At 50.9% G+C, this 15,044-nt stretch overlaps 1 protein-coding gene across 7 annotated transcripts; it reads right to left on the bottom strand.

Moving 5' to 3' along the window:
• Positions 1-806: 806 nt before the first annotated feature.
• On the bottom strand, positions 807-14,840 carry KLC4 (kinesin light chain 4). 7 transcript variants are annotated; one of them, XM_069488635.1, is made up of 17 exons: positions 14,200-14,557; positions 13,880-13,966; positions 12,600-12,882; positions 10,966-11,196; positions 9,515-9,596; positions 8,679-8,898; positions 8,101-8,188; positions 6,070-6,171; positions 5,671-5,844; positions 5,233-5,332; positions 4,983-5,035; positions 4,703-4,773; positions 4,412-4,520; positions 3,068-3,208; positions 2,674-2,789; positions 2,274-2,337; positions 807-1,275 (listed from the first exon to the last, which is right to left on the bottom strand). In XM_069488635.1, exons 3-17 carry the CDS (start codon positions 12,855-12,857, stop codon positions 1,225-1,227), a joined length of 1,860 nt encoding a protein of 619 aa, XP_069344736.1. In that variant the 5' UTR covers positions 12,858-12,882; positions 13,880-13,966; positions 14,200-14,557; the 3' UTR covers positions 807-1,224. The 7 variants fall into 7 exon arrangements, with proteins under 7 accessions (XP_069344736.1, XP_069344738.1, XP_069344735.1 ...); XM_069488637.1 differs by lacking the exons at positions 13,880-13,966; positions 14,200-14,557 and adding an exon at positions 14,786-14,840; XM_069488634.1 differs by lacking the exon at positions 13,880-13,966 and having other exon boundaries at positions 14,238-14,557.
• Positions 14,841-15,044: the final 204 nt, after the last annotated feature.

Raw genomic sequence — 15,044 nt, 5'->3', positions numbered from 1 at the left:
ATGTCCTTGATGTCCCCAAGCAGGATAACCTGGAGATGTTACGTAGCCTGGAGAAGGAGGGGAAGAGTGCATGTCTGGGGTCTGATTTTGCTCTGGACCAAGCTGGACCCAAAGGTAGAAACACGGCTCTGAAAGCCAGGCTGAAGGCTGTTAAACTGACAAATTCATCCCAAGTCCATCTCCAGGCAGTCTGGGCTATGTCAGGGCATGGCCAACTCCAGCTGTGGGGAGGCCCAGCACAGTCCTTGTTCCAGGCACCCCACCCCCACCCCCAGCGCCACCACCCCCACATTCTTTCTTTGTTGTGAAAGCAGCAAGGGGTGTAGGAGGCGGTCAGGAGGAGTCAAGCTTTAGAAGATGGGCCCCAGCTGCTGCTCAGGCCTCCAGGATATGCTGAGAGGGGATGGATAGTGCCTTGTCTCCCCTCTGGCTCCGAAGGGCCCCCCAGGCCTGCTTAGACTTCCCTTCCCCCAAGCAGCTGGGAGGAGGAGGGGCAGCCACAGAGGGCCCCACAGCCAGGAGAAGTGGCGCCAGGACTCCAGGGTCCTGCCACATGGCCACCACATGTCCCTGACAACCCAGTCCACAGCACCTTCTCCTTGGGTTGTGGGCCTCCTTCCCCATCCCCCAGATGCCTTCCTACAGGCCCTGCTGGAGAGGATACAAACAAGGGGAGGAAGAGAGGAAAGATCCAAGAATCAACACTCCTCCTGTCGCCCCATCCATCACTGCCCCTTGCCCTTCTGTGAAAGGCCCCAACACAACCCTTGCTTCCTACCCTCTTCAATCAGGACTCAAGCAGCAGAAAGGTTACCTGATTCTTTTATTTAAGAAAAGTGAAATACATGGACCTGAAGTGAGGCAGCAGAGAGGCGGAACAGGAGAGGCCAGACCAAGGCTGCTTGGCTGGCCACTCCCAAACCCTCTGACAGAAAAGCCAGCAGCAGGCTGCATCTCTGAGGTGTGTACCTGCTTCTTACCCACCTTGGGGGCCTCAGAGCTAGCTACTCTAGAAGACCGCAGGGTGAGGAGAGGGTATCCTGAGGGCTATTCCCTACGGGGGATTCCTGAGGAGGGAGCTGAGACCCTAAGGGCAGCAGCAATCTTCTGGTTAAACTGCTCCCCCTTCACTGTCCCACCTTGGGGTGGGAAAGAGCCAGGAGCAATGGGGAATGCTGTGAGGACTGTGGGGGGACCCAGCAGACCTGGGGGTTGGGTTGAATGTCAGCTGCTTGAAGAGAGGTCCGTAGTGCTGGCACTGAGGCCCCGGGAGACCTGAAACAGACACCACCACCCCATTAGCCCAGGGACCTTAGCCTCCCAAAGACTGTCCATCCATCCCATGGCTACAGTCGATCTCTGGACCTAGGATCGAGCCTATAACCTCAACTCCAAGTTCTGGGGCTTTTGTTTAGCCTCTGCTAGGATTTTCCAGAAGTCCACAATCTGCTGGAGAAACTACCTGGAAGAGCCACATGAATACTAGTATATACTTCAAATGTGTTGATACAAATGGTCATTTGCTATTAGAATATCACTACTGTTCTCTCAAATAGAGATTATTTAGTACTTTTTTCTTTTTCCCTTCTCATCTACCACTAGGTCCCCAAGGTAAGGAATATGGTGACTGCAGGAAGAAAAACACTTAGTATCCCCAAATCATTCTTTTTTCTTTTTCTCCTTTTTCCAGAAACAGGCATCCCTCTGTTGCCCAGGCTGGAGTGCAGTGATGAGATCATAGCTCACTGTAACCTTGAACTCTTGGGCTCAAGCGATCCTCCTGCCTCAGCCTCCCGAGTAGCTGGGACTACAGGCGTGTACCACCATGCCCGGCTAATCTGTCTATATATTTTTAGTTGTCCAGCTAATTTCTTTCTGTTTTTAGTAGAGACAAGGTCTCGCTATTGTTCAGGCTAGTCTTCAACTCCTGACCTTGAGCGATCCTCCCACCTCGGCCTCCTAGAGTCCTAGGATTACAGGCGTGAACCACTGCGCCCGGCCTCATCCTCATTCTTGAATTATTCATAATTCCAAAGTACCAGTTTAAAAAATATCAATTACTATTTCCCTCCTGATTAACTTATTTGCTACTAACATCTGGCCTGAAACTATCCCTTGGTGGTCACTACGCCCAACAAGCTTTCTGCCTGATTCCATGATGACTATAATCCTCTTTCGTGCTAGATGACTTTCCCCGCTTCCCTAATCCCACTGGGCGAGCTTGCTGGCCGTCCTTTCTCACCTACCAACATGCTCACAAGCACTGCTCTCACCTGGAGGGGTGCAACACTGGGTTGGTTCAGATAGTTCAAGGAGGCTGCTCGCTTCATGTTGCTGCTATAATGGAAAAATAAAGAATTGAGGCCTTCTCTCTTCCTCTTGAATGTCCCTAAAGATGTGGGCCTCCTGGGCACTGCCACACAATATAAAATCACTGTCTACCCTCTGTCCCCTCCTCTCCCACTCTTATCTGTATTAGAAACCAGCATCTCCTCAGGTACCTTCATCCCCCCCACTGGGGCACCCATCCTCCCCGAAATCTCCATGGCCATCCCATTGAACTCCTCCATGTTTCTCTCCAAGACACTTCTCCTGCAGAGATCAGGGGCCAAGAGGAGTTGAAGGCCAAGGGCCTACTTGCCTGCTTTGTCATATCTCAACCTCATTGTGTACCTGGAGGGCCGAGGCTCGGTCCCTTGGAGCTTCCTCACCAGGAGTTCGCTGCTTCTACGAAGCACATCCCGGATCTTGCCCAGAGAGCCACTCCTCTGCAGGGTCCCACTGCCATCCTGGCAGAGAGGAATGAGCAATGGAAGCTAAGAGGATCCCATGAAGACTGGCTTCTGAATCTACTTCTGCCGTTTATTCTGCACACATCCCCCAACCCCAAACCCAGTGATTAAAAACAAGAGCCCTGTCAAAACTGGCTCCCAGAATACTGCTGAAGGGATGGACTAACTAGAACACGGACAACAAGCCTTCATATTCTACAAGAGCCCAGAGAAAGGCAAGCTCAGAGCCTCTCACCGCCGCCAGCAGGAAATCAAGAGGCAATGATTAGACTTACCCCTGACCACTCGACAGCCACAGAAGCATCTTCACCTCCCTCAAACCTCACACTGTCCCCAGGGCCTTCCTGGGAGGTCCTTCTACTGTCACTTTCCCCAAGCAGCTCTGCCACCTTGGTCTGGCTGATAGGGTCAGTGCCCTGAAAGGAAAAGGAAGAACCTAGAACTTCCTCTCCTTAACTCCTCAGGATGGGGCTTTCCAACTTTTTTTCATCATCAGCTACTGTAAGGAAAACATTTTCTCCTTGTGATGTCCCAGTACACACCTACGTGAATAATGCCCTTTCTATTTACAATGCATTCGTATATATAGATACATATGTATTTTTAGCCATGGCCCACACTGAATTGATTTCATGACCTACTAATGAGACCCGCAATTTTTGAGAAACTTTGACTCAAGACTGTCCTCGGCCGGGCGCGGTGGCTCACGTCTGTAATCCTAGCACTCTGGGAGGCCGAGGCGGGTGGATTGCTCAAGGTCAGGAGTTCGAGACCAGCCTGAGCAAGAGCGAGACCCCGTCTCTACTAAAAATAGAAAGAAATTATATGGCCAACTAAAAATATATAGAGGAAAAAATTAGCCGGGCATGGTGGTGCATGTCTGTAGTCCCAGCCACTCGGGAGGCTGAGGCAGGAGGATCGCTTAAGCCCAGGAGTTTGAGGTTGCTGTGAGCTAGGCTGACGCCATGGCACTCACTCTAGCCCGGGCGACAGAGTGAGACTCTGTCTCAAAAAAAAAAAAAAAAAAAAAAGACTGTCCTCAACCTCACTCCCCTCACCCCATACCACCCATGTCCCTTCTTTTGAAAGGGCAGGATTCCCCCTTTATAACCCGATTTAGTGAAGGGAATCTTAAACGTGGAGTCCTAACTACAAAGGGCAGGTGGGAGGTTAAGAACATGCGTAAAAACAACCACAACCATCACAAGACTGCCTCACTTTCTTCTCCCCTGTCTTCTTCAGCTTCTCTTATTCAGGGTCTCCCTGTCACCCAGGCTAGAGTACAGTGGCTCAGTGTCTGCAACCTCAAACTCCCAGGCTCAAGCGATCCTCCTCTCTCAGCCTCCTGAGTAGCTGGGACTACAGATGCACACCACCATGTCTGGCTAATTTTTTTTCATTTTTTGTAGAGACAGGGTCTTACTGTGTTGCCCAGGCTGATCTTGAACTCTTGGGCTCAAGCAATCCTCCTGCCTTGGCCTCCCGAAGTGCTGGGATTATGGGTGTAAGCCACCACACCCAGCTTCCTCTTATTTTTAGGAGACTTACAAGAAGCCTCAGTGGTCCCTTGTCCCCAGGGCCCTTCCTTATTAGACCTCCTTCCCATGCAGGCTTCTGACCTGTTTCCAGGAACGCAGGGCACATTCTTCCAGGGTCTCAGCTGCCTCCAGCTTTCCCTGACGCCTGTACAGAGCTCCTAGGTTTCTCAGAGTAGTGTTCACTGTGGGGCTGTGCAGGGTGAGACCAAGGAAGGAAGAGAGCATCGGATAAGAAAAGAAACCAGGAAAGAGAGGGAGCAGAGCTAAGGACGAGGGAAGGTCAAGGAAAGAAGGAGAAAGGTCCAGGAGGCTGGGATCAGGGCTTGGAAGGAGGGCATCGGAGGCCAAGCCAGCTTTTCACTGGCAGCTCACCTGCTCACTTTGCAGGCCTTGTACCAGCCTCCATACTCAGCATAGGGTGTGCTGCCCTCAAGGTGTCGGCTCTGTAGGACAGAGGGGGAAGGGGCGGGAGTCAGAGAAGAAAGTAAGGAGATGCTGGGTATAAGCTGGCATGGGGCTAGGGTACAGGCTGGGCTGGGGAAGGCACCACACATCTGGGTGCTGGGTGGGAAGTGAGCAGCTGGGCTAATGCAGGGAGTAAGACAGAGACCCCAGTAGCCTCGGGCTCCCCAGGCAGCCAACCCCCACTCACTTTGCTCATTTCCTCTCGCTCCTCTGCATGCATCCAGATGGGCTTGTGGTCGCCTAGGGGTGACACATGGAGTGGGATAGGGAGGTTAGAGATGGAGCTGGACAGTACAGGGGGAACCAGGACCCAGAGGTTGACAAGGCTGGATGAAACGAGTCTGGCTCCCCCTGAGAACCACTGTAGCCTAACCCCCACCTTTAGTCTGCATTTCTTTACCTCCCTGCAGCCCTCTCCCCAGGCCCTCACCACTCACCATCCACAGACCCAAACTCCTGCAAGTGGGCACGGGTCAGGATCTCTTTGTATAGCGTCTCAGCCTCAGCATATTTGCCCTGTTTCAGGTAACAGGAAGCCTGGGAGGCAGGAAGGCAAAAATACAGAAGGAAGAGACGGAGGGAGACAAGGTCTTAGCCAGGCTCAGGGAGTTCCGCTTCTGGGTGTCTCTGTGACTCTCCCCAGAGATCCTCCTCACACCTTCTTTTCTATCTACAGCATCAAGGGTATTTTCACCCCACTCCCAAGGGAACTTCTGCCACTGGAATGAAGCAGATCCCTCATCCCAAAGGCAGCCCCAGAGATGGGTACAAAGTTGACGAGAAAAGTGTACCAGATTATGATGCTTCCCAATTCCAGGACCCAGGTGGCCTTTCCCTTTGCCTCCTTCCACCCACTTTGTCCCTCCCTTCCTTACCAGGTTGTTCTTGGTCCGAGCTACATTAGGGTTGTCCGGCCCCAGCTGCCCCTCATAGATGGCCAGTGCCCGCTGGTAATAGCGTTCCACAGCCTCATACTTGCCCTGGTTCTGGCACAACAGAGCCAGGTTGTTCAGCTGCTTTGCCACATCTGGGTGGTCAGTGCCCAGGACCTGAAAGGGAGCAAAGGAGTGTTTATGTGTGTGCACATGCACACATGTGTGTGTTCACGCACATGCATGCACAAGTGGACAGCAGAGGGAAGGGAATGATGAAAGAGGAAATGAGGCAGAGAGAGGCAGATGAGAAAAAAAGATGTGAGGAAGAAGGGTCAGACCAGAGGAGAGATGTGGAGAAGGGGTTACAGCAACAAGGGAAGAATGGAGAGAGGTGGGTACCTTTTCTCGAATCTCCAGTGCCCTCTGGCATAATGGCTCCGCCTCCTTGTATTTGCCCCTTTTGCCATAGAGCACAGCCAGATTGTTGAGCGTGGCAGCCACCTATGGAGAGAGGCCTGTCCCCATCAGACATTGAAGCTGCGAAGGACCTATGAGAATCTGAGGTTCCCCTATTTGTACAGCAGGGCCCCACACTGCACGACTGCAAGAGACACGTACTCTGTTACCCCAGCCAGAGGCTGAGGGGAGGGGAAACTGCTGAATAGTACGGCTCTGAGGCTCTATGGAGTGGTATCGCCCTCTAGGGGGATTTTTAGAAATTTCTGGAGGTTTTCTTTTTTTTTGGTTGCCATGAAGATTGGGGGCACTATTACCTTTGGGAAGGCAAAGAAAGACATTGCCAGACATTCAAACACTGAATGTAAACTTTGACATTTGGTGAGATATCAAGATAGAAGTTATGTTTTCTGAGATACGTCATCCCTACCCATCATGTCATATCATAGGGAATTATTTTATTTTCACATAGCTCATTTTTAAAAGTATCTTATTTTTCATTTTCTCTACTTTGAAAATCTATCATTTGCCCTGGTATGCTATACTGACTTAAGGCCACCTCTCTCTTTCTCTTATCATACACAAATACATCTGGTCTGTGATGGCCTATTATAACACTGCATTTTAACTGAGCATCTACCCATACTTCTGCTCTTTCATTTTTCTAGTACTTTTTTTTTTTTTTTTTTTTTTTTTGTTGTTGAGACAGAGTCTCACTTTGTTGCCCAGGCTAGAGTGAGTGCGTGGCGTCAGCTTAGCTCACAGCAACCTCAAACTCCTGGGCTCAAGCGATCCTACTGCCTCAGCCTCCCGAGTAGCTGGGACTACAGGCATGCGCCACTATGCCCGGCTAATTTTTTCTATATAGATTTTTAGGTGTCCATATAATGTCTTTCTATTTTTAGTAGAGACGGGGTCTCGCTCAGGCTGGTCTCGAACTCCTGACCTTGAGCAATCCACCCGCCTCGGCCTCCCAGAGTGCTAGGATTACAGGCGTGAGCCACCGCGCCCGGCCTCTAGTACTTTTTAAAAAAAATTTTAGAGATAGGGTCTTGCTATGCTGCCCAGGCTGGTCTCAAACTTCTGGGCTCAAGTGATCCTCTTACCCCAGCCTCCCAAGTAGCCAGGACTGTGGGTGCAAGCCATTGCACCCAACTCTAGTATTAATACTTTTCATTTGGAATGGCTTACTGGTCTTACTTCTTTTAAATCCAAAGTTATTCATTATATATCAGACTACTTTGTTTTGTTTTTTGAGACAGAGTCTCACTTTGTTGCCCAGGATAGAGTGCCGTGGTGTCAGCCTAGCTCACAGCAACCTCAAACTCCTGGGCTCAAGCAATCCTACTGCCTCAGCCTCCCGAGTAGCTGGGAATACAGGCATGCACCATCATACCCAGCTAATTTTTTCTATATATATTTTTGTTGTCCAGGTAATTTCCTTCTATATTTTTTTTTAGTAGAGACGGGGTCTTGCTCTTGCTCAGGCTGGTCTCGAACTCCTGAGCTCAAATAATCCTGCTGCCTCAGCCACCCAGAGTTCTAGGATTACAGGCGTGAGCCACCACGCCCGGCCCAGACTACTTTGTTATTTCTTCTAGCAGAATTGTATTTAATACAGCTATTATTGTATTATATTTTTATCTTATTATATTGTATATATTGTGTTATGATAAGTTACTTTCCTTGTTCCTCTTATATTAGTTAGGGTATCATATTAACTTTTTTGGAAATCATATGTGGAGGTAGGATATATCATCTGTGAATTAAAATTCGGGAAAATATTCATTATAAAAAGGAGTCATTAAGTCTCAGAGAATTGAGAACCACTAGGATTGCTGGACAGTGCCTGGAAGGAAGATGTTCTCGTGCCTCCTTTCTAAACACCCCTAGTAAGTGGACCGAGGGCAATAGATGGACCAGCCAAGAGAGGTCAAAAGAGCAATGAGGGAGATGCGGGCAAGGAATACTGACAGCAGGGTGGTCCCGGCCCAGGGTGCTCTCCCGGATACTGAGGGCATCATTCAGCAGGTGGGCAGCTTCCTTATACTTATTCTGGTCCCTAGAAAAGGACAAAAGTGACAGGAGTTACCCTGAACTCTGCCCCCAAGACATTTCCTTCCCTCCATCCCTTTGGGAGGACTGAGTACATTTAGGTATTAGGGACTTCCATAGGGAGATAGGACGCCTGGCGCAGGCAGTGAGAGGGCTTCACTGACACACTCATACCACAATGCAGAGCACTGCCATCCCAAGAGGAGGCCACAAGTCATAGGAAGCAAGAGAGAGAAACAGAGAGAGAAAGAGATGTTGCCCAAAAGAGAAACTGGAGGAGCAAAGAGCCTGAGAGATGACTATTTTCCAGGTCAAGCGCTAGAGTATGGAAGAAGTGAGTGTTCTGGTACATCAGAGAGCGCCCTAGTTGGGTATAGCTGGGAGGCCCAGCAGGGAGGAGAGGTAACCTGCCTGTGGAGAGGTAGAATGGGAGGCAAAGGAGGACCAAGGTGGGAATGCGCGGAAGATTCTGGCTGATGGAGGAGGGCAGTACTCACCGATATACCAAAGCGAGGATGTTGAGCATGGTAGCAACGTCAGGGTGGCCGCGGCCAGATGTGCGCTCCAGGTCCTCTAGTGCCTGCTTACAAAGCGGCACGGCCACCTCATAGCGACCCTGGGCAGCATACTGGATCACCAGGTTGTGTAATGTACGCAACCTTGCTGGGATCTCATATCCACCCTGCTGGGCTGCTGCAGAGCCCTGGCCACGAGACACTAAAACATCCCAGAAAATGAACAGGAGACTTCCTCAGAGGAGTCTTCCTCTCTCTTTTGCCATCTGCCCTCCCCACTTCCCTCTCCATGTCTTGTTCCATACCTGTGCCCACCCCCAAGTGAGCTCTCAATCAAGACCTGCCTCAACTTCTATTCTTTTACCCACTCCTTTGCACCTGTGCCCATCACAATCCCATTGGTTACCCAGTAATTCATTCATTCAGCACACATTTATTCAATAAGCATGAGCCAGGGGCTGTCCCAGGAATACGAAGATGAGACAGACCTGGTTCTTTCCCTTGAAGAGCTCACGCTTTTCCCATCTCAGGGTCATTCTCCCACTAGACTGTGAACTCCTTACTGGCAAGACCTGTCATTTTCATCTCGGTATCCCTCATGCCTAGCACAGTGCCTGGCACATATTAAGTGTTTAATAAATGTTGATGAATAAGGGGGACACCTAGGAAATCAAAGTACTAGCCCAGCCTGTGCCCCACCTCCAGAGGAAGTGGAGACCTATTTCTGAATGGTGAGGATCTTGTGTACAGGGTGGGCCACAGCTGGAACCATCCTCCTGCTGCCCCTCTTCATCCTCCATCTCCAGAGGCAGACTCACAGCCATTGCTAGGGTCCTCTTCCTCCTCATTGGGGAAGAGGTCATCCAGGGAATCCTTCGAGGCATCGCCTTCCTTCTCCTCCTAGAAGGGAAGAAGCAGCATGTCAGGGCCAAGATATCCCCAGCGGCCTCTTCAGGGGCCTCTTTAAGCCATGAAATCACTGACAGATGGGGCCTAGGAAAAGAGCCTTCATCCTGACTCTGTTGCTGGGAAGGCCAGCAGCTGGCCTAGCAAAGCTCAGGCCTCTCTTATTTGTAACAGCCAGAGATGCTTTGGACAAAAATCTCATGATTTTCCCTTCTTTTACATCCAGAAGGTTTCCTTCCTAACCACCCTCAATCTCCCCCTCAACTCTTGTAATTACAGCCCTGTGCTGATCCCTGTGTATTTACATTGATTATATGTCTGTCCTGTCTCTCCTGAGGGAGGGAGTGTGTCTCATCTTATTGACACGTACCCAAAGTGTCTAGCTCAGCCTTGTGCCTATCATCTGCCACTGCTCATTCTGGACTTAGTGCCCAGCCCTCACTGTCTACCCTGCTTCCACTGGGAAAATATCTTTTCCCCATTAGGAACTGCAGCCTTATAAAAATACCTCCAACCCTCCTACCCAGCACCACCAATGTGTCCTGTGCAAAACATCTCATCCCTTTCCCTGGGACAGACCAGCTTTCCAGCCCCTGAGCCTTAATCTATGACACCCCCCCCCCATCTCCAGTCCAGGAAGCTCTTCCCTCTTCCTGTCATCCTTCAAAATCCATCCCATTCCTAACCAACTCCTAACCCACTTGAATGAGAAATCCAACCTAAATCCTACCCATCCTTGTACCCGACCTCCTCTGTGAATCCTTCTCAGACCATTCCAGCCCTCAGGGGCCTATCTCCTTGGAATGCCTCCCACACGGACTCAACCACTCATCCGTCACTGAGCACTTGCTGCTTTGTGTTGTCCCATACATGTTCTCATGTGCAAACCTCGTTCCCTACAGGTACATTACAAACTCAAGAACACAAGAACTCTCTTTTATAGTTCTTTATCTTTCCTACACACGTCTTCTTGTGCTGTGTAAGACACAGAGATACATAAACGCCTGTCAAGTGAGGGTTAAATTTCACACATTTTGAGAGCAAATTGTAGGAGGGTCATGCTCTCCCGGGCTATGCTTTCCCTAGTGGCAGCACTCAGGATTCTGGATTGGAATTGTCCAGGTGCATATCTGTCTCCCCTCACAGACCTGTAATTATGAGGAGCAGGAACTCTGCCCCATTCACCAGTGGAGTGCACAGTGCTTGGCACACAGTTGGCATTTAATTAAATGTTGATTGAGTGAATATTGTTTCCCCACTGGGCAGAGCTGCTGGCCCCTGAGGGTGACGAGGCCACTGCCCCCACGTTTGCGGTAACTCCCAGCTGCCTGCCCTCCAGCCAGCTTTGCCTGCGCACGCTTACCGCAGTGTGCCCATCCTCGTCGTACTGCCGCAGCTGCCCCAGGAACTCCAGGTGCTTCTTTTCCTCCTCCAGCTGAGCCACAGCCTGTTCACTGCGCTGTAGCCGCTGCTGGGTGCCTGCCAGCTCGTCCCGGAGCCACTGGTTCTCCTGGCATAGCCGCCGCACCTGAGCCCGCAGCTTCTGTTTCTCTGACTCCACTGTGCTCAGGTGGCTGGCTAGAGCCAGCATTACCTAGGTGGGCACATCCCATGAGCTCCAGACTCTGCATGGGAGTGTTCAGCGACAGGAAGGAGCGGAGCCTACTGGGAGGTGGCAAGACTAGCAGAGGCAGAGAGGAGCCAGGAGGTGGGGGTGGTAGCAATGGCTCTACCTTCAGAAATATACCCTGAATCTACTTGCTCACCACCTCCATCGCCATCACCCAAAGCCAAGCCACTATCAGCGCCCAGCTGGATTACTACAATAGCCTCCTCACTGGCCTCCCTGTTTCTGCCTTTGTTCCCCTAGAGTCTATTCTCAACCCAGCAGCCAGATGATGTCAAGTTAGACCATATCATTCGTCTTCTCAAAACATTCCAATAGTTTCCATCTCACTCAAAGTAAAAACAAAGTCCTCATGATAGCCTACAAGTTTCACATGATCTGTCTCCCTCTCCCCCAACCCTTTGCTTCCCCTTATTCACTCTACTGCAGCCCCACTGGCCCCTCACTATTCACTGAACTCACCAGGCAGGCCCTAATTCAGGGCCTTTACACTTACTGTTCTCTCTGCTTAAGACACTGCCCCTTTTTACTGCATGTCTCATTCCCTCGCCTTCAAATCTTTGCCCAAATGTCACCTCCCTCCATACTCCCTAGTCTCCTTCTCTGCTTTTTTTTTTTTTCTTTTCTTTTTGGGGTCTCACTCTTGCTCAGGCTGGTGTTGAACTCCAGAGCTCAAGCGATCCTCTTGCCTCGGCCTCCCAGGGAGCTAGGATTACAGGCATGAGCCACCATGTCTGGCCTCCTTCTCTGCTTTTTTCCTTTCTTTCTTTCTTTATTGATTTTTGAGAAAAGGTCTCATTCTGTCACCCAGGCTTCTAGAGTGCAGTGGTGCCATGATATCTCACTGCAACCTTAAACTCCCAGGCTAAAGCGATCCTCCTGCCTCAGCCTTCTGAGTAGCTGGGACTACAGGCGTGCACCACCACGCCCAGCTAATTTTTATTTTTTTTTAGGGACAAGGTCTCACTATGTTGCCCAGGCTCATCTCAAACTCCTGACCTCAAGCAGTCCTCCTGCCTAGACCTCCCAAAGTGTTAAAATAACAGGCGTGAGCCACCACACCTGGCCTATTTTTATTATTTTATCCTTAGCAATTATCACTCTGGCATAGTGAATCTTTTACTTATTTATTTGTGTATCTATCTCCCCCAGCTAGAAAGCAAGCTCCAAGATGCAAAGACTTTTACTGTTGTGTTCAGTGATGTATCTCCAGTGCCCAAAAGAGTTCCTGGCACAGAGTAATAAGTATATATTTACTTAAAGAATGCAAGCGTCTAGGACAAGGTGATCCCAAGTGACTCCAAACACCCAATCAGACAACTGCTCCTCCATCCACCCCAGACCACTTGGCACCACCTCCGCTCTCTCACCTGGGCCTCACTCAGCCCGAGCTCGATGTTTTCCATAGAACGGCGCAGTTGCCGGGCCTTCTCATGTACCAGCCCTTCCTCGTGGCCTCCCTGCTGCAGACACTCAATGGTCTGGGACAGGCTTTGCAGCACAGCTTGGTGTTCACTGTGTAGGGCCTCCAGCCCTTGGCTCACCAGCCGAGTGCTCCCCAGGATCTCTTCTTGGCTGAGCCGGTGTCCTGCAGGTTCATCCCGCTGCCCCAACACCAGGCCTGACATCCTGGCCAGGGAGAAGTCACCCAGTCTAGGGAGAAATAACAGAGTTCAGCCGGGATAAAGGTGAGACAGAGAGGCTGAGCAACTTGGTTAGAGGGTGGTAGGGATACAAATGTAGGGACAAAAGTATGGGTGACCCTGTGACTTAGCTGGAGAGAGAGAAAGCGATCAATAGGGAGAGAGCCTACATCACTAAACAGAAAGCTGAGATTGTGGACAACAAGAGAGGGATATGAATTGACTTAAATAAAGACTATAGAAAGAACAAAGGTGCTTAGAACTAGCAGAGGGACTCTGGACTTAGAAAAGGAGTTGGAGACAGAGCTTGGGTTAGGAAAAGGAATCAAGGGATAAGAGACAGCACTACGGGGATCATGGGGTGTGGATAGAAGAGCTGCAAAGGGAATTGGGTTAAAGTAGACATGAGATATGCAGAAAATAGTCCAGGGGATTAGAAAAAAGGGAAGAAGCCAGATGCAGTGGCTCACACCTATATCCTAGCACTCTGGGAGGCTAAGGCAGGAGGATCTCTTGAGCTCAGGAGTTCGAGACCAGCCTGAGCAAGAGCGAGACCTGTCTCTACTAAAAATAGAAAAATTAGCTGGGTGCAGTAGCACGAGCCTGTAGTCCCAGCTACTTGGAGGATTGCTTGAGCCCAGGAGTTTGAGGTTTCAGTGAGCTGTGACGATGCCACTGCACTCTAGTCTGGGCGACAGAGCAAGACTCTGTCTCAAAATAAAAAAAAAAGAAAGAAAGAAAGAAATACATTTCACAGTTAAATCAGAGAAGAAAGGGAAAAGAAGAAAACAGGAGCCTTCCTTGAAGTATCCAGATGAGACGGCCTCAGAAAGCTCAAGGTCTTCAGGCTGTGTCACCGATGGAACTAAGCCCAGCATCTCCAAACCTGGTTAGCCCTGCTTCTTTTGCCACTAACCTTCAACTCATACTTCCCAGCTCCCCAGGATTCAGGCTACCTTCCCATTTCCTCAAAATGGCCTTGTTTCTCATCTTGGAAGTCCTCTTACCTGTGAGCAGAGCCCTTGGCTGAGGCACTCAGGCCCACAGCCCGGAAGAAACTCTGCTCAGCAGCCAGCGATTCAGAAGGCTCTGCCCTGCCCAAAGTCCAGAAGTCCAGCATTCCCACCCCCTCTCTCACCACTTCACAACCACCCAGAGGACCTGGCACAGAGCCCTACCCAGGACAAACACGCTCCCTCCCTCCCTCTGCCTACATGACTTCAAAGACGCCAATGTCCCTTCTCTTTCCCCAAGCCAGCCTCCCACCCCAGGCCCGGAGAGTTTCTTTCTCCCAGTAAGGGAGTGAGAGATTTAATCAGACACCTGCAGCAAGGGGCGTGTCTGGAAATGGGTGAAGAGAAAGACCTGGTCACTCCCAGCCCAGTTACTTCCATGGGCTTTGTCTCTGTCACGATCACCTACTAACAGGCTCTAAGAGGAATCACCTTAGGGTGCCTCCCAAATGCCTGATGATGCAGGGAAGAATGGGAGGTCTGCTGAGTGGCTGCGGGGTCACAGGGAAACGCAGCGCTGGGAGCTGGTCTCCTGGACCTGGAAATGCGGTTGAGGAGTGTCTCAGGCTGTCGACCTGCCCTGGGGCCCAGGGTGGGGATAGAATGAGATGGGTGGGGGGAGGTGCAGTTGGACGACTGAGGTCCGCGTCACGGGCGAGGACCTGGCGGCCTGACAATCCCCAGGTCACTGAGCCAGTCCGTGGCACAGGGGGCGGGGCAGGCCGTCGGTCTGTCTGTCTGGACGCCGAGGGGCGGGGAAGAATCGCGGGGGGCGGAGTTTTTGAGTCCGGAATTTTGTGAGGTTGGTTGGAAAGGGTTTGTTCATCTGTCTGGGAGTTTGGGAATAAGATGTGGCGGAGACCTCAATCCTCAGCCCCAGAGGTACCCTGAAAGACTCACCCGCAATCTGTCGTTCTGGTTGCCGATCTTGCCAGTACTGCCCCTTTAAATTCATCATGGCTGCCGCTTGAGGCAATTGTTTTGACGGCTCTGAGGGGCGGAGCCTGTTCCCTGGTCACGCGACCTTAGAGTCGCCCGAGGATTGGCGCTGACTCGGTTCAGGGAGGAAAGGAGGTACGCATCCAGCTTGGTCTGCACTTGTCTGCCCGCCTTCTTTTACGTGACTGGAGAGAGGCGGCACTGGGAACGGTTTACGTCA

Source organism: Eulemur rufifrons, chromosome 15 (genome assembly GCF_041146395.1).
Source record: "Eulemur rufifrons isolate Redbay chromosome 15, OSU_ERuf_1, whole genome shotgun sequence".
NCBI lineage: Eukaryota > Metazoa > Chordata > Mammalia > Primates > Lemuridae > Eulemur > Eulemur rufifrons.
This window is presented reverse-complemented; position numbering and strand designations above follow the sequence as displayed.